The sequence below is a fragment of the Tetrao urogallus genome (assembly GCF_951394365.1).
Source record: "Tetrao urogallus genome assembly, chromosome: 4".
NCBI lineage: Eukaryota > Metazoa > Chordata > Aves > Galliformes > Phasianidae > Tetrao > Tetrao urogallus.
The window spans coordinates 67,711,702-67,738,294 of NC_136817.1; the positions used below are offsets into that span (position 1 = coordinate 67,711,702).

General features: G+C 36.7%; 1 protein-coding gene across 3 annotated transcripts in view; it reads right to left on the minus strand.

Annotated features, from left to right (window-relative positions):
- CTNNA2 (catenin alpha 2) overlaps window positions 1–26,593 on the minus strand; it is a gene marked incomplete at both ends in the record, with an annotated part of 398,157 nt that overhangs the window by 314,865 nt on the left and 56,699 nt on the right. For all 3 annotated transcript variants that reach the window (XM_079534792.1, XM_079534791.1, XM_079534790.1), the window contains 3 exons: window positions 10,667–10,870; window positions 22,751–23,017; window positions 24,914–25,033. In XM_079534792.1, the coding sequence (XP_079390918.1) occupies window positions 10,667–10,870; window positions 22,751–23,017; window positions 24,914–25,033 (591 nt within the window). The remainder of the gene's footprint in view (window positions 1–10,666; window positions 10,871–22,750; window positions 23,018–24,913; window positions 25,034–26,593) is intronic.

Consider the following 26,593-nt stretch of genomic DNA (forward strand, 5'->3'; position numbering starts at 1 on the left):
ATGCTATCAGAAAAAACTCAGTCACTGTCCACTTGAAGCTCCAGAATTGCCTCTTGGGGATCTCTGACTTCAAACTGAAATGTTTCACCACAATGCAAAAAATCTGTGATGCTATGAAAGGTATGAGTCAATCCTAGGCATAAATTGGAAGAATTTCCTTTGAATAAAAGGAATTTATAACTTGTGTGCTTAACTCAAAACCTGACCAAATGCCCAAAACAATTTCCAACGTTGTCACATGCTGTAATGCGTCCAACTGGGTTTCTCCATTTTTTATGTTTTTTTTTTTTTTAATAACTGACAAGCAAATGAAAGAATTAGTCAAGGCATCAGTTAATTAATTGACAAACATATAAACAACCTACATAACATATGTATTGTGAAAATACAGAGTCAATATGTTACCCTAAGCTTAATCATAGCTTACTTTATAAAGCATATAAGCTTAAAGCCTTATTATAGAGAAATAGATTTCACAAAACATTTCATTCCGTTCTGTTGAAGTCAAATACATGCTACAACATTTTGACATAGTTTTAATCTTTGCTAAAAGGAAAGGCTCTGGAAAAGTCTCCAAATGTTATCAAATATTATGAAAACTGAATCAATATGTAAAAATTACAAAACAAAAATCCAAATATGGAAAGAAATTATTCCTCCAGCTCAGCCCTTAAAGAAATGAAACAACAGTTTCCTCTTATTTCACTAAGTTTCAGGGAGCTGCTTACAGTATAGTTGCCTTTCATGCCTTTCATTCCTCAAGTAAAGACACAAAAATAAACCACACATCCTCCCAGAGTCTGTCTAATACATAATTCTGAAAAAGTGATGAGTTACTGGGTCAGCAGACACAATCTGTCTACTGTATTTATGAAACCATAAGATAATTCTCCAGGTCAAACGTCAAAGCCCAACAAACTTGGATATATTTCTTTGTATTTTATCTTATGTCTGTTGTAGAAGGCAATTTGTAAATTAGTCTTTACTAAATTGCCTGTGTTCTTGAGTCTTGCATCATAAATCTGAAATAATTTCAGAAGGGCAGAGGAAGCTCTTATCCCTTGCTTGCCAAATCTGTTAGTGAAATATAAAATTATCAAGGCATTTAAAAGAAATGCAAGTAGAACTTAACATTCAATTTGTATTTGATAATTAACACACTTAATATTAACTTGATTTAAATATATATATTTTCTCAAATAAAATTTTGAATCTATTTTCTTCTAAAAATCCCGTAACTACTAAAAATTAACCTCTTCATTTTATATTTTATTACATTTTCTTTGATTGCAGCTATACCACATCAGAATGCAATCTCCAGTTAGGTAGAAAACATTTCTGGTATGCAAGTGTGCCCTCTTCTGGACATCTATTACCATGACTTCAGATGTCATTTCTCTAATATGAAATCTTCTAAGTTAAAATCATTCCTTGTGTAGGTAAAAACATGAATAACTCAAACCAACACAGTATATGCAAAGCAGAGCTTAGTGGACAGTACTGTAACTCCCTGATTTTGTAGTTTGGATTGCTAATTGGAAGTGTAAGCACCATAATAACATTCATACATAGATTTGCGTTCTCTGCCTGTTTGTGGGAAAGTGGATTCTTGATGTTTTTTTTATGGTACTCAACCGCATCAATTTCTCTTCACATCCTCTGTCCTTCCCTTCCTTCTCATTAAGAGCCTTTCTGCAGGCTCTTAATGAGAAGGAAGCAAGTCTACCAAACTGCTCAAATCTGACTTCATGCATTGCTATGGCACATTTTGGCAATGCTCAAAAGAAGTGATATAAACCCATTTTCTAAACTGGAACACAAATGCCCTGACAAAGAACACATTGATGGTACGCACTCATACTCTCATGAAGTCCCAGTGTCTCTTTATAGTTACACCCTCCTCTGCTCACCTGCAGAATAATAATATCTCAAGGACACAAATGTGTATAGTTAATATACTGCTTGAGTTTCCATTGATACCTTCAGATTTTCCTCAGTGGAAAGAATGTGGATATACTGTGCATATAAAAAAAATCATTAAGTGAACAGAAGATGTTACGGAGCCTTCAGGATACAGATTTCTGATGCTTACTAATGTTATTCGGTTCATGCTTATTTTGATGCATTCCCAATAACACTAAACACTGGGCAGCTTGGTATAGTATTAAATGGGGAGTTTGGTGGCCCTGCATGTGGCAGAGGGGTTGGAGATTCATGATCCTTGAGGTCCCTTCCAACCCTGGCTGTTCTGTGATTCTTAAAGGCACTCTGAATGTTTTACCTTGCATTCAAAAGCCTACACTGCATAACAATATGTTATCTGGACATACTGTACAAGCATTGAAACTGAAATGCATACAAAAAAGGCAGATGCACATGGAGATAATCATAATGCTACAAATATAGCATAAAATGTGTGAGAAATCTTTCTCACTTCTCTTGACTTGTAGACTAGGAAAAATAACAAACTAATGACCCATAAATGCTAACTCTGGTATGAAGAAAAATTATTAAAGTTATGAATCACACCACATATTCAGTCTTTCCTACAGGTGAAAAAAAAATAGCTTTAACAATATTATTTTCAGATAGCCTTAACCTTACAAACATTATCGCTGTGCTTTCCAGCATATTAAAATCAGTGATGCAGAAGTCATTACTTCTGTAAGAACACATTTTAGAAAGATCAAAACTAATTAATGCAAGATAAAATGAGTTAAAATACAGCATTCAGTAGAAGGAAAATTAATGCTTTTTTTTTTTTCTTTCAATACTCCTTTGGTCTGAACATACTGAATTTAAAAGAAGCAGGCACTCTTAGTATACTCAGTACTTCTCAGTTACTGAAATATAATTGCATGATTTCCAGTAATGAATCTGTCTGGTATCAAAAGGACTCTTAAAAATGCATTTAGTTAATAATGGAATGGCAATGAAGACATATTAAGGAAGAGAATTCACAGAAGGATTGTAACATAACATCATTTAGACCATATTTTTTCCGACCCTTCATGTCAACTACATCATTAATTGTACATAGAGATAAAGGAAAATGAAAAAATAAGTCCTCACATACAGGCATTTAGTTGAATTCACTAGGCAATCTAGGAAACTCCCATGCTAATTCGGAGGGAAATACCTTGTCAGAAACATCATTCAACCTAATACTGCAATTCAGCCTCAGATTCCAAAAATCTCTATTTGTTTACATGTTATCAGGAGATACAAAGCTTTCTCAATGGCACATCATGGTCCAGCTTTACAAATACAGCATACAGTAGGTACCTAGAGAAGGCTCTCCAATGGACAACACCAAGCCAAAGCCATCAGTAGTGCAGTTCAGAAAGCCCCACAAGTCATAACTCAGATGAAATGTCACAGGGCTGTGTTATTCTATGACTAAAGAAAGGTCAAGAGAAGTCAAGGCAAATTTTTTTGCATGTTTGCCAAGGCATTCCCAAGGCATCAAGACTTGTTTTGCAGAGGGCTTTTCTATTTGTTTTTGATAAAAAACAATGTTGTTAACTGAATCTCCTCCAAAAATAAATGTAAACGTGGATTTGCAAAATGAGAAAATGCAGAAATGAGCAAATAAGACAAAAAGTGGGAAAAAAACACCTCACTTGTATAATTGTAAGCAGTGCAGCATTTCTGTAAACACATCATAAAGAAACTAGGCATCTCCTATGAGGCCCCGATGATCAAAAAATAAGACTCAAAAGGTTCCTTGAAATGTGGCTGAATTCTTTTGGAGTTATAATGTAGGTGGCATACTTAGATAGTGATTTATGTACAGTCAGGAGAAGTTGAGGCACTCAGGAGAGATGCATAAACGTAAAGCCTAAAGTACTTGAGAAGAAACACCGTGGCACATCATAAAATATTTGCAAATTGGGAACATATTCTTCTCCTCCAGTCATAACTACTGTGTTTCTAGTTGTTTATTTCAAGTTAGGGAAGACAAAACTGCTTGTATAACATCCCAATGTGTAAAGTGGGTAGTAAATGAGCTTATCTCCAGCTTGAAATACAATATGGACAATTTCAGACAAGCTGTTCTTCTCTAGAAATGCTTCAAAAAGCTCATTGTTCAACCACAGTACCAACAAGAATCTTGTCCAGCCAAAGTGGTCATGGTCACATCAGTCAGTCCTGGTGACTCAGCGTTCAGTCGCCTGTCACTCAGCCCAGCCTCCATCCCAGGATAGCTACAGACATCATCCTATTTCATAACAGTAATTTACCTCTCACTGTCGCCCAGGCTAACCTTATGCAAGGTTATTCAAGAATTACTGCCTTTCTCTTTTAAATATGAATTCAAATGGAGCTGTTAAACACAGGAGCTGACAGTATCTTGAGAGTTTATAGATTTCCCTTTGCTATCAGTTTTTTTCATTCTCCAATCAGGCACAGTAACTTTAGCTGTCTTTTAAGGACATTTCATTTTCATGTAGTGCAGCATTACAGTTTTACTTTGAGAAGTTAAAACCTTCTACTGATATATTTGTGAAGAAAAACTGCCTGGAGACTTATATTTTCCCTCCCTGTTTTCTTATGTTTTGCATCTTCAAGATATGACATTTTCTTTTCTATAGAAACAGGAATTATAGCCTGTAGCACCTCAGTTGCAGTGAACAGCAGTCAGCAATAGGTAGCAGCTTTAGAGAACAAGATTAAAAAGAGCAAACACTAGGCAACATTATTCCTATGGTAATATCAGTAAAATATCAACAAAAACAAGCCTAGCCTGTAGAACTCTGAAACTCACACCTATATATATTATATAGCAGTAATACAAGGAATCCAGAAAGATATGTTCAATCCAAAGAGTAGTCAAAAAAGTCAACAAACAATACTGTGCATTCTCTGTCCTGAAACACAATTGTAATAAATTGAAACCCAAGCTCTTCTGAAATGGTAGCAGTAGCTGAAAGCAGGAGCACTGGGTGGGAATGAAAGTTAACAAGTCCAAAGGCTAGAGAAGATAAGTAGGTATTTGAACCGGATGGGAAATATCTTTTCAAATGTGCAATTGTACTCCTTCCAAGCCAGAACTCAATTGGTTACAGAGATCTTTAACAGTCATGGCTTACTCACTTGTCAACCACTTTCCAAATTTGTCTGCGATACTCCACAGCAACCCAAAATTCACAGGCTGTCTTTATTTGGCACTGAAACCAAGGATGTCAGAACATCTTTTTAAAGCATATTTTTCTAAATATATCATTTTCTTCTTTCCTCATTCTAACCAGACATCAACAAGCAGCACTATTGTGTTTGCAAGAAAGAGTGCCCAGAGCTGGTTTACATGAATTTGGCAATACACTGCTAACCCACGAATCTAAGCTTAAGAGCTGGAGCTAGAAAGTACCTAGGACTGCTGTTTCCTACCAGCCTGCAACACAAGTCATAAAGGACCCACAAGAGCAAAATAGCAGGAAAATTGGCCACGATCAGAGCTAGCCACTAAACAATGCCTTCACTTAAATAACTGGGAAACAGTTGTATTAACAGCTTCTGCTGAACTATATTTTGTTCTCTGCAGGACAGGAGCCAATAAAGGTTTATTATTATTTTTAAACAAATGATTGCGTTTATTACATCTATCTAAGATTTTGAGGAAAAATACTTGCATTTTTCTAAGAGATAAGATACGCCATATAATCTAATCAACTGAGATGTTTCTTGCCTCCGCTTCTCAGAAATAAAAGATTTTAAAGTTGAGTTGAGTTCAGCATGGAAATAAGAGAGATCATTCTGGGAAAACACTTTGACAGAGCTACTGATAAGAAAAATGGAAAGTATATATTACTAGATATCTGCTACAAGATATACAATCAATAATGAAACAGTATATATGTCATCTCCATAGAAGTTCTTTCTTAGTTCTTAAATACTGTGAGATTCTAGTTATACAAATACATGATTAATGCTTAGAACGCATAAAGATACTAGGAAAAAAAATCTGTAGCAACAATAATTCAAAAACCTCCTACAACAATAACACCACTTGAATAACCTCTGAATTGGGTCTGAAACATCTGAGTTGAAGACATCTTGAAAAAAAAAAATCTCATTCAATATGTAGGACACAGAACAAATCAATATTTATCTGAGAAGATGGAACAAAGAATCAGAACACACCTCTCCAACCATGTCTTGTCACAGTCCTCTACTGCTGTGACAGTTCTTTTCAGGGAACTGGGCTTCTTTAGTTTGAAGAAGAGAAGGCTCCAGGGAGATCTCACTGAGGCCTTCCAGTACTCAAAGGGAGTTTATGAACAGGAGGGGGAACGGCTGTTTAAAAGGGTTGATAGTAATAGGGCAAGGGGGAATGGTTTTAAAAAAACTGAGGCAGGGGAGGTTTCGGTTAGATATTAGGAGGAAGTTTTTCACACAGAGGGTGGTGAAGCACTGGAACAGGTTGCCCAAGGAGGCTGTGGATGCCCCATCCCTGGAGGCATTCAAAGCCAGGCTGCCCAGAGCCACGTCCAGCCTGGTCTGGTGGTTGGCAACCCTGCACATAGCAGGGGGTTGAAACTACATGGTCATTGTGGTCCTTTTCAAACCAGACCATCCTATGATTCTATGATGATGATTCTTTATGACATAAAAAAGGACATAACTACTAAACTAGCACCATTTTTCTCTTCAAAGTTGAAATCTGCCCTGTTCTCTCTAACTGAACTTTCTGTTTTGTTTTGTTTTTTCAGATTTGGATGCCAACATTCTGAAAGTGGCATTTGCATTTTTTTACACTCATATCCCTAGGCCACATATCTGGAAATTTAGTTTAACCAATCTTGCATCTCGCTCACCAAACCATATGATGACTTGTGGTATCTATTTATCCAGTTTTCTGAACTGCACAACAGTTTTAACTTATTTGGTAAACTTTGGGTAACACACAGAGAGATTTCTCCCTGACATAAAACTAACCTTAGGAACATTATAATCTACACAGCAGCCTGTGATGGATCCATAAACACTGGAAAAGCAAACAGGGGAAACAACAGCATTGTGTGTGTGTGTGTTAAATCTTCCTTTGCATTGCAGCAGAGTATATTGATCTACCAAAAGCTGCTAAAGCAGCTAGCAATGAAAACAGACCACAGGTGCAGGGAATATCAGGAGATACGACGGATGTACTTTAAAAGCCCTGCAGGAGCACAGAAGATAAGATTCATGCCTCTCCACAGGCAGCTTTCTAAGAAAGAGGTGGGCACAGTGGGTGTTCTGCAGGTGGAGGAAGTTTTCTAACGCAACCTATGCTACATAAAAAGCAGAAGTTCTTACATTGTTCAGCCTGACGCTATTTCCTTATCTTGGAGCAAAATCTGGAAAACCCCCTTTTTTTCTCCTTGCATTGCCTTTAGCATTTAGACAGAAAGCACAAGCAGCTTGTATCATCACACAGCCAACCTTCTTTTTCATACAACTGCCTGTAACCCTCCCAGTTTCCTCTTTGTGTCTTGAATACCATCCACAGATACAACAGCAAAAAATAAAAATAAATAAATCAGTGTAACTTCAAGAGTGACAATTCCATTCTGAGTGTTTCTTTTCCACTATATTTTACTTTTGTATCTACTGAAATTTAATGTAAGATAGAATGCAAACTACAACAAATTTTCACAGTTCTACGCAGTGTCAATGTTTAACACGGAAAAAAGGATTACAGAATCTACTTGGCTACTAAGCAGTTTGAAGTCCCCTGTGATTCCCAATCATACAAGTAGATAACAAGAAAGAAAAAGTTTTATGCTGGGGAACAACTGACCTTGCATTCACTCTAAATGACATTACAAGTATCCAGCAATTGCATTGTCTGAAACTGTACACTAGGAATACTGAATATTCAATTTGTTCTATGCTTTCTGTATGTCATGACAAGTATCAGAGGAGTATGTAGATAAGATCAACAATTATCAGCCAAATTGATCCATCATTTTCCAGGTATTATCAAAAGAAGTGAAAAAAGGACAAATAATATTTTATGTGATTTGAAATGATAGAAGGATTTCAGTGGTTTAAGCCTCTGCGGGCAGAAGTCAAATACGTCCATCTTCACCAAATCATCTCAGAGGTACAGACTCAGACTTACAACTTCATCATGTTAGGCAGCTTGGTGTTCATGATTCAGTTTCACCCTTTTAAAACTTAGCCAAGCTTTTAAAAAACTTCGCAAATAAAACCTTCCATTCTCATTAGTTCATATATTCTGAGATCTTCAGATAGAGTTATTCAGCTTATAATACATCAGATTATAAAATGTAGCTTATGAAAGGCCTTAACAGGATTCACCTGATATTAATCAGTTATAAAAGAAGCTTAAACACCTCAGGCTCAATTGATTTGATTAAGGTAGAAGCCAAGCCATTTGCTGTTCCTACAGCACATGGATGTGGGGCTGGCAGATACAACACAAGACCTACAGTAGATCCAAAAGCTTCCTATTGGCACACTGAGGCCAAGAGCCTCAGTTCAAATGATCTGAAATTACCCAAACCAGTAATTTAAAATGGCACTAAGCATCTACTTTAGAGGAACTGAGATCCTCAGCTAGCTATACGTATCTACATGTTAAAACATATTTCAGTGTCTTCAGATGTAAACTGAATCTCACCTCTTGTATCCACTATGAACAGCTCAGGTAGTGTTTAGTACAACATCATTCTTAAATTCTGCTCTCACAGGCACGTTTAAGTTAGAAGTACTTAACTTTTTAGGAAATCAATTATATATTGAATCGTTACAATGTGCATTCAATCACTATAAAAAAGAGCTTAAGTCAATTATATTCCCATACACAACATGAAAAGTCATAATTATAGAAATGGTGTGGTATAGCTAAAATTAAGAAAAAAAAGGAAGAAAAATTGAAGATACCATGGTAACAGATATTCACACCATTATGTGTTTAAGCAACAACTAGGAGGCTGTGAGCCATCTTCAATGTGTTCATAAATGCTTACAGTCACTTAAAACTTTCCATTCTCTGCAGACGGGGTCAGAAATAAAATAAAGAGTGTTTCTGGTCAGAAGGCAAAGTGCATTTCGCTTCCAAAAACCTGTGCCCTTAAAAAGATACACTGCAATGACAAATGACAATCCATCAGATCTCTTTTTGAAAGACCTATAACAATGACACCTAACTAATAATTCCACATAGCAAGATTTCATAGCAAGCGATCCAGAACATTTCCTTCCATCAAAGCCTCTTCATAATGACTAACCAAGAATGCAAGAGCTTAGACTTTGCTTTCTATCACATTACAAGAACTTTTCAACCATCACTCAATTTAACAATAACAAAAAGAAAATATATTCTTTCAAATTCTCCACCAGCATTAAGTTACTTCTTACAGTGACTATTTGGAATAAATACCTTAAAATGCCAACATCGTTTCTATCTGTACCTCAAAATAACTCAATTTTGGTATTTATCAGCATACCATATAGCTGTGTAACAATGTACACGACTACGTTAACAGCTCATCCTTGGACAGTCTTACTAATGATATGATTCCAGAAAAATAGATGAAAAAATTGCAGAGGTAGAGAGGACAGAAAAGCATAAAGTAGGTATGTCATTCTGAGAATGTATGTTTACATATCTGTTTGCAGATATTTAAGATCATAATCATATCATATTTAAGATCATTCTATTTGTAAAGAGGATTTAAAAGTTTGCATTGATATTACATTCCAGTGCCCAGAAGGTCAAAGAAAGGTGATGATAGCCACAAGGACTGTTAGCTTCAAATGGTGACTATCATGTTATTTTAAAGGGAAAAAAGAATTTATTTATAGTTCTCCCAACAATAAGTTGACATTTTTAAGTTTTTTATACGGCTTAGGAATTCACACATCCTCCACAAGACTCAGGAGTAATTTTCTGGGATAAGTTAGGTACAACAAAGGCTGCGCACTGCAAATACCACGTTGTCAACAGCTCTTGAGTCCCTCCACAAACAGCTGTACTTAAGGCATGGCAGGCATCTTGTGGGAACAGCAATACTGATTAATATTACTCACTGCTTCCACAGATACAGAATATTTAATAGCTCCAACAGAAAGCAAAGACCTTCAGTGGATTAACCCACACAGCTGACACATTATCTCACATGAGCATCTACAGGTATCATCTTAACAAACATACACCACAACCATTACTGCACAGAGAATATCCTTTTGATAATGAACTGTTATTCATTTTCACTAGTGAAAACTGTTCTCAGGCCATCATCCATTGACACTTCTTGCCACTAGGTTTCATTTAAAAAGTATTTTGTCCCAATGTGATTATTTGATGGCTGTTTAGTGTACAAGAAAGAACTTCAATGCTACTGCTATGGGGAGCAAGGAGTTCCTTCACAGACCAAAAGACACTGTGAACTTCTAATTGCACCAATACTGTGCATTCTCTGTCCTGAAACACAATTGTAATAAATTGAAACCCAAGCTCTTCTGAAATGGTAGCAGTAGCTGAAAGCAGGAGCACTGGGTGCGAAAATCTTGCAAGATATTTAAAAATGAAATGATTCAAACCACTCATACGAAGAAGCATAATTGTTCGGGTTTTTTAAACAGTTAGAGCCTTTTGCTAGAGAAAAGTTGAATAATTTAGCAGAAAAGAAACCAGTGCTAAGCATGCATCACTTACATTGTTCATGTACTCGCTGAGCAGGTCCTGCAGTGCCTGCCGCACAGCGTTGCATTCGGCTACGATGCGCTCCCGGCGGTCATCCCGCGTGCACGAGGAGTCTGCCATCAGCGCCGCCCCGCTGATGATGCTCTCCAGCCTCTCCTCCAGTGATGGCCTGAAGCGGGCCTCGCTGAACGTCATGGGGTCTAAGATGATTTTGTTCTGAAAAGCAAAATGGTAACGAGAAGATGAGCGGGAAAAACGGATCACCATGAAAGATGTGGATCTGTTGGAATGGGTCCAGAAGGTCACAAAGATTATCAGAAGACTGGAGAACCTCTCCAACATGGGTTGAGGAAGTTGGCCTTGTTCAGATTGGAGAAGAGAAGATTCCAGTGGGGACCTCACTGAAGCCTTCCAGTTCTTAAAGGGAACTTCTACACAGGAAGGAGACTGACTTTTTACATGGTCTGACAGGGATAACACAATAGTATTAGACTAAAGGAGTGGAGATTTACATTATATGTTAGGAGGAAATACTTTATTCGCAGGCTGGTGAGGCACCAGAACAAACAGGCTGCACAGAGAGTTGTGAGTGCCCCAGCCCTGGGAGCATTCAAGACCAGACTAGATGGGGTCCTGGGCAACCTGACTTGATGGGTGGCAACCAGCCCACAGCAAGGGGGTGGAGATAGATGGGCTTTAAATTCTCTTCCAAGCCATTCTATGATTCTATAATTCTATACCTTGATTATTACTACTTTTAACGTTTCTTATTTCAGCAGTTTCAAAGAGTTTCTAATCTTCCCTATGGATAAATTATCTACCAAAGAAATAAATTTCCTTAGAAATAAATACTAAAGAAATGCCCAGCAGCTAAGAAATCTCATTGTATGCATGAAAATGATTCACAGCATATTTTTTAGCATATATAAACATTACTGTTACAAACAGAACAACTGGTTCAAATACCAGTTTGGGAAGCATAAAGTAAAAACAAACAAACAAACAAAAAAAAACCACAACCTACTGGGTTATGTATGCAATGATTGTACATCTCTCACAAATATACACTTTACATATATATATATATATATACACATATAATCTTGATATACCATAATTTCACAAGTTTTTTTTTTCCTCTCAACCATCAGAATTTTTTTTCTTAGTCAGAAAATTCATTTGAAAGATGCAAATATTCAATCACCATTTTAGAAGTGCAAGCTTTTTATGACTGAAAAGAAAGTTGGATTTTTTCTCTTACTAGATTTATACTGCTAAAATGTTACTATGTTATAGCAATATATAGCAAGATGATACAGTTAATTTGAAAAAAATAAATTATATTAAAATGTAAATCAGGATTTAGGTGCATGATATGATAAACATTCTCTTTTAACACTGAAAACTGTATCAGATTATTATGAAGAGCAGATGCTCAAACTAAGTTATTCTAGGTTAAATTCTGATTCTGTTACATATGGGGTATGGCATCTAATTGACATCAGTGAAACTTCCAATTAATTCCTCTGCACACACATACACACACAAAAAAAATTAAAAAATCCAAAGAATAAAAAATATTAAAGAATTACTCTCACTACTGCACAGGAAAGAAAAGGATCAAGCCCTGCAATATTTACAACCTAACTAAATGCAAGGCAGTTAAATAGCAACAAGTGTAAGGATGTCATGAAATGTATTAATATTCATTCATTACTAAGATACAGAAGAATTCTAAGCAGATATCTTACTGTTCGAACTCCAGGAACTGCTGACTTCACAGAAATGAATGCAACATTAACCAGAATGTGAAATAATGTCTTGCATGCATCTTCTAGGGTCTATGTTTCATTGCTGCAAGCAAAGCAGTTTTACAAGCATATAAATTAGAAATGACTTCTCTAATAGCTGGGCCTACGCATATTTATACAGCAGTGCTTTTCAATCAAATGTTAATACTTAGAGCCCACTGCAGTACTTACGTTCATAGCATTGGGACTTTCAGAAAGGAGCTATATAAATTCATGTTTACAATAGTATATTTATTTCTGTCAAAACAAAAATGAAACTGCATCGACTGACCCATCTTAGCAATTTGTGTCAATTATAAGAAGCACAGGTAAGATAAATTCCTTTAAAAACCTGTCTTGAGGACAAGTCTCAAGTTTCCATCACTTACTGACAGGCAGTCAATGAATGATGAATGTAAATGAATTGGAACATTTAATATGTTTTAATCAATTAGCTAATATTAAAACCATAAATCAATGACTGACACTATAATCCAGGTTTTATAATTAAGTGTTTCAAGGCTCTTTGCGACTGCAGACTGACTGGTATCATCTGTATCTTTGCAGTGAGCTATAAAGTACATTATTTTGGCTTTATTTGCTGAAACAAATTCCAAGAAAATTAATTTCAACATAATTACAGACTTAAAGAGTGTAAAACTTGGAATACCTTCTTTAGATATTGTAGGTAAGTATATCCTCAATTTTTTAGAAGTCATAAACGAATAGTTGCAATGTATTCATAAAGAACAAAGGCTTTCAGAAAATAGATGCCTCCTTACTAATGAGTAGTACATGCCATTTCTTTCTTGCTCAAAGAGGAATAATCTCTCATAAACATTAATAATCTTCTGAAATCCAAAATCTGAGATAATTATCCACATTTGAACAAACAATATTGAAAATAACTACATACTATGGCCTGCTCCAAAGAGGCCAAGGGCAGAGACTATAATGGATATACCTTTAAATTTTAACCCATGATTTTAGTTATGTGTTATAGGAAGTCCTATAGCAGGAACCACTCAAACCAGAAGAGGATGAGCCTCACAAGAAGCAATGCAAGTGCAGCAGTGACCTGACTAGGCTTTGGTGCCCTATACCTGTAAGCAATGCATTATCTCTCCTGTCCTGAGCTACCACCATAACAGAAGTGAGCCAAGTCATGGACTAAAGGAACCCAGCAAATGTTTTGTGGTAAGTTTATACGATTGATCTCTGTGTACATATCTTAGGATGGAAAGAGGGGTAATGATTAATGAGGATGCAACTGATAGTCTAGGATTCCAAATCATATGATGTCATTCTCAAACAATCTGGAAGGAAAGAAGGAGGAGAAGTGGATGTTTGGGCTTACAGTACTTTTCTTTCCAAGTAACCATCACATGTAATGGTGCCACTTGCCTGGAAGTGGTTAAACAACTGTTCTAGTTTTGCCTTCCTTCCTGTGTACACAGCTTTTGCTTTATTTCCACCCACAAGTTCTGAGGCTTTTACCTTTCCAGTTCTTTTTGCAATCTCACTAGGGAACAGTAATCAAGCAGCTGTGTGAATCTGAACTGCCTGCTGGGTTAAACAACACAATGCATTTACGTAGGTGTTGTGATCAGAGAGCATACAATCATTCAAACTTCACCACAGCAATCTCAATTGGAATATATTTTTCAACAACATAAAATAAATAAGGTTTAATAAAAACAAAAACAAAATGTTCAGATGAATTTAATCTTTTAAAGCAATTCTGGAATCCCATAAGAACTACTGCCAGTTTATAATAGTCTGCATTTTCCAAATTAATGCTTTTAATCTGCTCTTGCAAAAAGTTACTTACTTAAGGTATTGCTGTCTCGTTCATGACAAATTTCCTTACCTGTTGGTTTACACAAGTAGACTTAAAATTTCAGGAGTTACACAGAACCACAGCATCATTTAATTTTTATACATAAAAATAATTTTTAAGATTTAGTTAGGGAAAAAAAAAAGTCCAGATCTGCAGAAGCTGAAAAACAGCCAAAATAAAATAGATCCAAATAGATCCTAAGTCAATGTATAGAGTCATAACCTTTGATACTGCTCAGCATTTTAGCAAGCTTGAAAAAAAAGAAAAAACAAACACATGGAAAGCATTATCTTCTTAAAGTTCTAAATTGAAATAGTGAAACCACTTCTACTTTACTGCTTCAGAGACAGCAACAAGCTAAATCTTAAACATAATAGCTCAGCTATAATCTACAATGTATATTCAGGCAGGAAAAGGTCTCAGATAGCATTCTTGGGAAGAACAAATGAAACAGGTCCATACTGTTTTCTTGTTTATACAGATGACTGTATGAGAACTGAAGAGCAGATTCTCACCTTCACACAAATGGCTGTTTGAGAATTCCCCAGTCAATAACCTTACAGAGTGAAGAAGGAGGAATTCATGATCTCCTTGAAATTCCTGCATTTTACTATTTCCTAACATCCAACCTGAATCTCCCCTGGTGCAACCTGAGGCCATTCCCTGTAGTCCTCATGTAGTTGCATGAAAATGGTAAACAGTAATAGCCATTATGTCACTGCCATACAATTATAGAACCATAGAATCACCAAGATTGGAGAATTCCTACAAGATAATCCAGTCCAACCTTCCACCTATCACCAATAGTTCTCACTAGAGCATGTCCCATAACACAACATCTAAACTTTCCTTGAATACATGTCCATCAGAATCTCTGCAGATGAAGGAAATAACCTAGACAGAACTATCTTTCAGTAAAATCTTCATTATACAGTTATGCACATATGCATATCTAATTCCACTAAACAGAACTAATACATTAAACACCGTGATGAATAGCAAAGCACAGTAGAAGAGATTCTTAATCAGGAGTTAAGGCTCTGAGGTCCCTTTAGTGACTCTTGTATTAATCTGCTGCTTGACAGGACAAACAATTCCTTCCTTCCTCTATTTCTCTTTTTACACTTTGTTAGTTCTTTTATTTAGAATGTAAAGCCTTCAGGGCAGAGATCATTTCATAATGTGCATCTCAGTGATTTAGCACAAGGAAAATATCATTTTTAAGGCTAATGCGACTGCAAAGTCAATAATATTCCACAACAAGGAACTATATTCCCAGTGACAAATGCCTTTAAAGCATCAAGTTGATAAATATCATAAATGAACAACGTCACACACACAAAAACCCAACAACAACAACAAAAAAGAAGTCTTTGTGTAAAAAAGAGCATATAATATACTGAGGAACCAACTTCTGTGAAGTAACATGGGAGCTAATATTGGTTAAGCGTTGCTTTGGAGAGCTGCCTGCATAACCATGGAAAGAAACCTGCTCACAGGTTGTTTAATGTATGTGCATCTATGTGCACCTAAGCTGCTAACAAGGCTATTTAACTTTTCTTTAGAGACAAATCAAATGTTTGTGGCTGACACTACGTTGTATTTCACAGAGATACCACATAGCAGAGGTTTGGAAAACCCAGTACCAACAGTGCAACAGCTCTCCAAAATTCACTCTTCACATTCCAAAACCCCACCTCTACCACCAGAGTTCATGATGGATTATTCAGGTCAGAGCAAGACACAAATGGCATATAGTAGTTATTAGTATGAAAATGTCTATCATATGAAAGCTTTCATTCTTTATGAAAACGTGACTACCCTGAGTGATTTAATAGTATTTAAATCTCTCAATTACACTGTTAAATTTGTGATAATATCTTCCTTAAACAAATTACATGAATAATTAAGGAGATATTACTTCCATGAGATATTGGTGATGTTCTTATGTGAGTTACATAAGCATCTCACAAGTGCTAAATCAGCACATGCAAAATAGTGCCAACTGTAATTTAATTGGATAGTTTCACTAAATATGGAAAAATATTTAATATATTTTGGATATAACTATTCAGATATTCATAACTATTATTAGCCAAATTCCATTACCCACAATGGAGAAATTATTTTCCCGTAGAAAATCTGTGTAATGCTTAGAGATATAAATATATTTATGTTGATTCAATTTTTAGTGTGTGTTTCATCTGTGTTTCCACTGTCTCTAACAAATTTGTTTGGATAAGAGTTCACTACAAAATCTCCTCTGCAAATAAACTGGTCATTGTCCTATTATAGCTTAAATGCATTTGAAAGGAAAACAGGATCAAAAGAAGTGGCAGGAATAAGACATGGTTAAGCTTGCAAACAGCATTTTGCATCGCTAAATTTTTCTGCAAGGTTAATTTACTATACAAAAGAACGGAGATTCAGCATTTCAGGGGAAAAGAAAAACCAATAAACCCACTAGGTGGTGCTATTAAACAGAAAATATTCATCCAGAACTCACCAGCAGCATTTGTAGTGCCGAGAGAAATGAACGCACATCACTCCAACTGCCAGTAGGGAACGGTGTTTCCCTTTACAAGAGGTCCTGCTATGTTTCTGCTACGTATCTGACACCAAGATCTCATCACTTCCACTGCTGTCACTGATGCTATGGAGCTGATGTTTCCACAATAATACTTTCCCATTTATACACAAACATAGACAAAACATTAACCAAAATATGTACAGTGCTGGCTACTAAGATTGTAAGTAGGAAAATAAATTAATAAATGTGTTAAAGAATTTATTTCTTGCTGCCATATGGAAAATTCTGAATTACAGCACTTTCCCCTCTTATACAACTCTTACCTCAACAGAAAGGCAAAGGCTTTTGCAGAAGGTAAACAAAATTCAGAAGTTAATTGCAGAAAGAGGGAATAACTTGAATCCACTGCATTTTCCCTCTTTCCTAAAGTATCAAATGATGTGCAGCACACTCCTGAAGTTCTTGAAAGCCATGAACAGGAAATTGAGAACAAGAGGCTAATGATGGTGAAGGAAGGGAGATTTATTTGGGGAAGGAAGGGAGGGCAGCTGCAAAGCTGTTGGCTGAAATAACCAAATTATGTTAGAAAAGTGGGAAGTTCTGTTCCTTCCAATGAAACATAATATGTTTTCAGTAACTTAAAAATAGATTCACCTCAAGTAGGAAAAACAAAAATAATTTTCATAGAATCATAAAGGTTAGAAAAGACCACTAAGGTCATTAGTTGAACCACTTTCCCATCACCACCATATCCACTAAACCACACTCCTTAATGCTGATCACTTCTTTCTCATCTGTAGCAGATCAATTCCATTATAAAAGAAATTATTACTGTATTTAGTCAAAACTCAATGCAATTTTGAAACCAGATAGACCAGGGGTGACACACAGGCACAGCAAGGCCAGATGTAACATGGATGAATGTTCCTAGTAAGCAAATTTAATAACAAATGAATGCATGCACAGAGAAACAATAAGTCACTGTTTGTTTGCATTAACATCTATTAAAATCAAGCACTCTATATATTTTAACAAATACAATTTCATTTCATTCCATCTATAGACACAGAACTTCCTAATTTAGACACAGAGCTCAAAGAGAAAGTCAGCTGAGCAGTCTCATCAGTTATGACATTTTCTTCACTGAGCAGTACAGAAAATGCGAGGTACTTGCTTTTAGCATCAATGGAAAAAATATTTTTGCTCCTTTTTCCAATAAACTCTCTTTTAACTTTAATCAGAAGCATTACTTATTTAATCATTTACTCAATTTATCACAGAAAATCCAAGACCAACCATCTAATTGTTAATTTTTAAGGATCTATGATGCATTCACAGTAAGCATCTTTATATTTGCTGATATAACTGCACAAAAATGATTAATTTCTCACATCAAAAAGTAAGTGCGCTTCCCTTGGGAGCGAGTTCCAAATGGTAAAGGGGTCCAGGAAGGCTGAGCACTCCTCAAGAAGATGATATAGAGGTGCAGGAGCAGGGTGTTCTTGTGTACCATAAGACAACTTGATGGGAAGAAGGCTGGTGTGGCTGAACAGAGAACTTTTGCTGAAACTCCAGGAGAAAAAGAGAGTTTACCTTCTGTGGAAGAAGGGCGAGGCAACTCAGGGAGAGTACAAGGAATTTGCTAGCACATGCAGGGAGAGAACTAAAAAGGCAAAAACCCATCATGACCTCAATCTGGCTGCTGTGGTAAAGAACAGCCAATAATGTTTTTACAAGTATATTAAAAGTAAGAGGAAGGCGAAGAAGAACCTTTGTCCTTTACTGGATGTGGCAGGGAACTGAGATGACACTGAGGATAAGGAAGAGGCTGAGGTTCCCGATACCTTCTTTGCATCTGTCTTTCATAGTCAGAACAGTTATCCACAGGGTATTCAACTGACTGACCTTTAATTTAATGGTATGGACAGTGGGATCAAGTGCCCCCTCAGCAAGTTTGGAGATGACACCAAACTGAGTGGTACAGTTGACACACTAGAGGAAAGGGATGATTCCCTAAGGATCTGGGCAGGATTGAGAGGTAGGGGTTCCAGGTAGCCAAGAAGGCCAATGGTAACTTGGCTTGCATCAGAAATAGTGTAGTCATCTGGACCAGGGAGGTGATCATCCCTCTGTGTGTGGCTATGGTAAGGCTGCACTTCATGTACTGTGTTCAGTTTGGGGCCCCTCACTACAGGAAAGACATCAAGGCCCTGAAATGTGTCCAGAGAAGGCAACGAAGCTATGAGGGACACAAGTCTTATGAGGAGCCACTGGGGGAATTGAGACTGTTCAGTCTGGAGGAGGCTCAGGGGAGATCTTGTTGCCCTCTACAAATACCTAAAAGGAGGTTGCAAGCAAAGTGGGGTTTGGCCTCTTCTCTCAGGTAACAGCAATAGCATGAGAAGGAATGGCCTCAAGTTGCACCAGGGGAAGTTCAGGTTGGATATTAAGAATAAATTCTCAGAAAGAGTGGTCAGGCATTAGAACAGGCTGCCCAGGTAAGTGGAAGTTTTTAAGGAAAGAGTAGATGTAATACTTAGGGATATGGTTTAGCAGGCAATATGGGAGATAGATGGACAGTTGGACTGGATGACCTTAGAGGTATTTTCCAACCTTAATGGTCTTATGATTCTATGATTCAAAACATTCAAAGGTATTTGAACATTAAACATTTTAGGGTGACATATTTGAAATGCTACAATCTGAATTTCAGAAGTGGTTTAACTTTCAAAGTGTTGTTAGGATACCCTACATTTCCAGAAACTAAGAAATCCCAGCCCTGGTCCATACGGTGACTGGAAACACTATCTGACTAGTTGAACGTGCCCTGTACCCAACAAATACCATTTCAGCCCACCACTGACAACAAGTGACAGCAGCAGTCCTTTGACAATGAGAAAGGCTGAGACCTAAAAAACTGTATTAGAGAGAAACTGCCATGTGCTCAGTGTAAACGTTGTATTTTCAGAATTCACAGCAAACTCCTCTACGTACCTTGCAGAAATTGGGATAATTTTCTCTAGAGGAGCCAAAGGAGCTCCCTTAGTTGTTGCAGTAAGATCCCAGAAATATTTAATGACTATAAAATGTATAACAAACTTTAATAATAAAATCCTTCACTATTAAATCAAGAAATATCCAGAGTTAAATGATCTGTAAATGAAAAACATGAATAAGGACAATTAAACATATTTTTGTTAAGTTTTATCTATTTCAAGCAGTAATTGAATGCAGCAAATGCAGAGACAGGACAGATTCATGAACTCTCTTCATTTCTACATAAATAATCTCTGAGAAGCAATAAGTGATAATTCTTTCCAAAGATTTAACTCCTAATAGCTCACAGGTGATTTTATACCACAAGTCACGGTGCCTCTACAGAGTATGACAACGACACCTATAAACATACTAGCTGAAGTGATTAAAATAGGTTGGGTAATGATTTATATTACATGTGATTATATTTTGATAGAGAAAATATTAAGACTAATGACACTGCAGTCATTTAAGTGTTAAGCCACAGAGTGCTGACTCTGAAATCAGAAATACTCAAGTCTGAGAACTGGTAAATGCTATGGAAAAATATGCAAATATTTTTAATAAGCAGAATTAACTTACCGTACAATACCAAGTTTAGTATGCACTTCATAACAAAACCAAATGGCCACTGTAGTAAAAACACACTGTGAAATCTCTCTCACTGCAACAAAAAAACCCTCCTTTCTCATGCACTTTTTGTTTTGCTGCCATATCTGCGCTCAAGACATAGCTATATGAACCTGGTAATTTTGCTTGCTTTCCTACTCATACAGTATAAGGATAAATTTAGAATCATCCCACGGCTGGAGCTACAACTTTGGTCTTTCCCTGAAGTTTAGGGAACGTTGACTCCGTTACAACACTATGTCCAAATAAATCTCAGTTAACAGCTGATCACTGAAGAGAAATAAGGAATGTAGTTAGAAAGTAGATAAAGCAATCATTTCAATCTTTGCATCCTCACTGATAAGAATTTTTTCATTTCCTAAAGCTGGAAAAAAAGGATGAAAAAAATCTGTTTCTCCACATGCATCTGTGGACAGAACATGATCCTATGACTACATATTTCCCATGCACATTTACGATGCTGCCACATGATGTAAACCAGGAAAGACTTTACCTGAGAAGAAAACTGATGAACAAATGTGGTCCAAAAAAGGCAGGGTTCAACATCAGATGCCTCGCATCGTCTCCACAGCCCAATGAATCACTAAAATTACTTTCACTAAGCACAACAGCCTTTTCCAGAGAGCAGTAGCATCATCAGTTTAGATCTGCTAAGAGTCACATGTTTTCTGTGACTGTTTGTGAAACCTCTACTGTCCATAACAGCAAAGTCACACACAAAAGCCAGAGTACAATCAGATAAACAGGGATATTATTCCCAGGACCTTACCAATAAGGGATCTGTAAGCTGAGAAGGCCTTGCAAACCAGGCAGAATTCTTTAAATCTTGACCCACAATAATTTCACAGGACAAACTACATAATTAGAAATACAGATACTAAAACAATATCAGTACTGTCAATGAGGGCAGTAGTATTTTTCTTTTTACCTATCAGTACAACGAAATTTATCTCTGGGTCCCACAGCAGCTCTGAATGGTTTTAGCAGTGTTTCACATTCTGCTACTCCTTTTCATTCGTTACACTGGCAACTGCTTTGACCCATGAAGGAAGAAATTTGATCAAAGCACAGCTTCTTGTTGGCAGCATGAGGCACCACGAGAGGCAGAGAACATGTTAACAATGGCACAAACCCTTCTGCTAGTCAGCTACCAGCCCATTGGCTTTCCCTATGCCACACACATTTTGAGTTGACATATTCCCAGATTTGTCTCCATTTCCCTTTTGCTATCATTTCTGCATTCATTCTCTGCCTTTTTTATTATTGTTATTATTATTACCATATCCTACTCAGTCACTGAGCCACTCAAATCCCTTCAGTTACATTTACTCTTTCTATTATCATTTCCAATGTAAACCCAATGATAGTAAGCTGCAGATTCATAAGAGGAGCCCAATCTTAGGACAGGAACCACTAGTACAAATGCCTCCGCTTCCAGCCCTAAATACAGCAGGACTGAGTAGCTCCTCAAAAGGTGCATTGCAACTTCATAAATTAGTCTAAGAAAAAAGTACCATTTCCTAATAATAACTTTGGTTAGATCTTCATTAATGTCAAAATTAATTTATCTAACACCAGAATTTTCATATATTGTCTTGAATTACAGTTTTTTCTCCTTTCTAAAAAACACTCAAGAATGAAGAGGAGAAAAATGGTTACAAAAAAGATTAGTAGTGAAATTAACATGTAAAAAGTTAGGTGCTCAGAAAGTTACTTAAGCAAAACTAGCTGTTTCCGGTGCAGCACCTTGTCTGCAATTAACGGGACCAGCTTCATCTGTTATCTGTTCATCTGTGCCTTATTTGATGAACATAATCCATGATTCAATACACTTTGTTAATGTTTCCAGGATGCTCAGCTCCACCATCGTCTTTATTTTCCTGTATTATCTTCCTTCCTGACATGACAGATAAATCTGATTTCACCATTCAACAAAACACATGACAAACATCACAGAAATAAACTGTCAGATTAATCACACTTTGTGCTATTTATGTAGCTGGATTTTTAAAGGATGCTAGGGCAGAGAAGTTCTTTCCCTCTTGCACAGTTGCAGCATAATAGAACAAACACCTTATAATTCAGTCCATTAGCAACAGATAACTATTCCTTGTTACAAATAACACAAATCAACATCTGCACTTTGCCTCTGCATTCTAAGAAAGTGGACCTGAATGAAAAGAAAAATGTGAGTCCTGTCTAAAACGCACTTAGTTAAAAGCACTGTAGATTCCATGGTGAAACATTTTCCACAGACTTCCGATACTCACATCAAATTCATTTAGTGCAGCAGCAAGCTCTCCTATGCCAGTATGCCCCTTGTTTTCATCAGTGGGTGAGGTGGCCTGAGCAGCGTTGGAGATACCAGCAATTGCTTCTTGAACTTGTTTGAAGACATAGTCTCTGTTGGCCCTCGTGGCTGCAACATCAGGGTGACGAAGAAATGCCTGGGATGCAGTATACAGCATTGTGGCATTCTTCTTCAGAGCACCTCGAGCTGCAGCCATTTCATCCCTGCAGTGAGGATCTTTCAGCTCCTGTAGAAAAACACACAATTATTTAGTTGTAAATGAAAGCTTTAGTGTTAGAAAGTATGATCTAAACTGTCACCGTCCAATGGTTTTGCAGAGATGTCATTAATGACAAAATTGATTACAATTCGCACAAAATCTTTTTATGTGTGTAGTTACAGTTTTATTAGGGGTACTGAATTTACAAAACATGTATTTTGTGGCTTCGTAAGAATTCTCAATATTTCATGACTTGGATTCCTTATAAAAATACTTTTTTTTTTTTTTTTTTTCCCCCCTTGATGTGAAAGTCCACAAATATGTTTTCTTTTCATGGCTATGACTGCCATGCTTATAGATATTTTTCCCAGAGTTTTCCTTTAAATATAATACACATTTTGCTTTCTCTACATTTTGCTCTATTTCTCGTATACTTTACATTTTACCTTAGTGACTTGTTCTTCCTTTTGTTTCCTCTGACAACATACAACAGATGTTCTGCAATGCCTTACCAGAATAAGATGGCGCTGTATTATATTTGTTTATCAACTAATATATTCATGTATATATAATATCAACTTATTTATGAAAGCTCTTCAAACACCAAGTAAAGTACTCCTAGCAATGCTCATAAGCAGTGAGGAAAATGCTACTCTCTTTTAAAACTATGAACAATGAAGTTTGGGAAGCTGAATAGTTTACTTGTGCTCACACACAAATCAAATGCAAAAACCGAAAAAGAATCCATGCATTCTGGGTTTAAAGATTTTAGCACTTGATGAATTTCAACCACAGGATTCACTGATACAGTTCTCAGAGAGAATTAAGTTCCTAAAAGTTTTGCCAGCTACAAAAGAAGAGATTAAAGGAAAACAAATGAATGTCTAATAAGTACTTCCAATCCTGTCAAGATATTCCACAATTACATGGAACAGCTTGCTGGTACTATATAAATGAGCTTTAAGATGGAAATCTTAAAAGGTTTATGCCAAGATTTGCTTTCATCTTTTCATATCTCCAAGAAGAACATAAGAGACGTATAGCTTCGTTAGCTTTCCCGTTAATGTTTTTTAACTTTTCCACATAATTTTCACCACATCTCTGAAGAGAAGTGTTTGAATGTACAAAATCACATTGTTTATGTGATACTAGCCTTGCATTTCTGATTTGTTAGAAATGTACAAGTGATACAAAAATAAATCAGTACCACTGCAACGCAAAAGTAAATAGAAGGATGAATGTATAAAGCCAGCTTTCCAAACTGAGTGTGCTCTGCAATCTGCAATACAAAGACATCCCTGAATGATTATCAATATTCAAACATAACTTTGTGTTGAACAAACCTTACACAACTCCAGAATGACAAAATATCTGGACTCTTCAGAAGAACAGCATTCAGGAGAAAGTTCTGTTCAATGCAAAGTTGAGTAGCTGTGGGTGCTGAACAAATGCTGTCATGACTTTTTATTCATTTTTTTCCCATATGCTTAAGTAATAAACCCAAAAAGAATTGGGTACTTGTCTTATTAAGTATCTGAAAACTAACAATGTTGGTTTTATACACAAATTAGACACCCATTCTTGAACCTGAACTAGACCACACTTCCGAAGATCTCACGCTTTTCAGCTGTTGGAGTGCCCTCAAAGCAATTGATTGGGAACATCTCCATTTGAAAACAATTCCAACCCCCCCAAACAGCTTGCCTTTTCACCTTTACTTCACTGTTCATTGAATTCACTTGAATAATGTTCTTTAAATAATTACATTTTGAAAAATTTCATCACAATCAGAAAAATCCGTATGATTCAATGATGTGCCATGACACAATTACTTACTGTATGTTTTAAAAGCATCTTGAACGTGAAACAAGATCTTTAGAGTCAGGCCTAAATTTCTCAACCACTCCTTTGGACCGTACTCACCTGCTGTCGTCGTGCAGCTACATAATTCAGTTTCACCATCTCTTTTCCAAATTCTTTAAAGCGATTTGCTAAATCTTGTTCATTCGTTGCATTTTTCACCGCTTCTAGTGCTTCCTCTACCTAGAACATAATAGATCAGCAATGTTAGGAGTTTAATCCAGCTGTACAACACCTGTAAGTATGCCGTCCATTGCATATCCACTCCTCAACAGGCTTGAAAAGTGGGCCGGGGTGAACCTAATGAGGTTCAACATGGCAAAGTGCAAGGTTTTGCATTTGGGTCAGAGGAATCCCAGGCAACCATACAGACAGGAAGGAGCGGTCCTTGAGAGCGGCCCTGCAGAGAAGGACCTGGGGGTCTTGATGGATGAAAATCTTAACATGAGCCAGCAGTGTGCTCTTGCAGCTCGGAAAGCAAATGGTATCCTGGGCTCCATCAGAAGAGGGGTGGCCAACAGGTGACAGGGAGGTCCCCCTCTACGCTGCAAAATAACTTCTTCTGAGATGAAATAGGAATTCAGAAGTGTTATTTTGCTGCCTCACGAGACAAAAAAAAATGCAATTCCGATGAAAAAATTGAGAAGTGAACATGTTCTATTCATCCTTCATTCTAAAATCCATTTGTTCCAAAACACATTTGTAATGACAACCATGGGCACAACAACCATTTCAGTAAGCCCTGACAGTCCCCTATTAAACAAATTTTCTGGAATATTCATAATAGATTCCATTCCATCTGATAATCAGATTTTGAACAACGTTGATCATACTCTATGGTGTATTATCACTGCACAATCACAGAATCATAGAATGGCCTGGGTTGAAAAGAACCACAATGATCATCCAGTTCCAACACCCTGCTGGGTGCAGGGTCACCAACCAGCAGACCAGGCTGCCCAGAACCACATCCAGTCTGGCCTTGAATGCCTCCAGGGATGGGGCATCCACAGCCTCCTTGGGTAATCTGAACCAGTGCATCAGCACCCTCTGTGTGAAAAACTTCCTCCTAAACGTACAACCCATTATGTTTCAAAATGAGTCAACTGATTACTAGAGGAATTTGAAACAAATTCACTTCTGAGTAACTTCTCTGCTCAACAAAACGCAACCACGCTTGACTGCAAAGATGTGCTCCTTTGATTAAGTAGCAGGTAATTTATTACAATACTGATAATGCTAGATGTCTACCATCCATACTGTATTACCAAATACTTCAAGTGTTTCACGAGTTTCACTGTAGTAGTCACTGTTATTAATTCTAATAGAGCAAAATATAATCTGAAAGAAACAACTGAATATCCTTCCAGATGACAACTGCATATATTTGCTCTGAAACATTAATTAAAATGTACTATCTCAAATGAAGTCTGTAGCACAACTCCTTTGACATGCTTTCAATGAAAACTGATTACAGTACTGTTCAGGATCCTTACAGTATAAATTAGCTTTCATAACTCCGACATGCTGCATGGCTTTAGTTTGATGATATTATGGTTAACTTACACCACTCTTTGAATGCTGCTACTGAATCAATACAGGATTGATCCCAATGGATTTTTTTTTCACATAAACTTTTTTTTCCCCTAATAACTTATTTATTTGTCTTAAACATTCGCATTATAAAATGATAAAACTATTTTTCAAAGTTAGTCCTCAAAAATAGGTTACTCTTTTGAATAT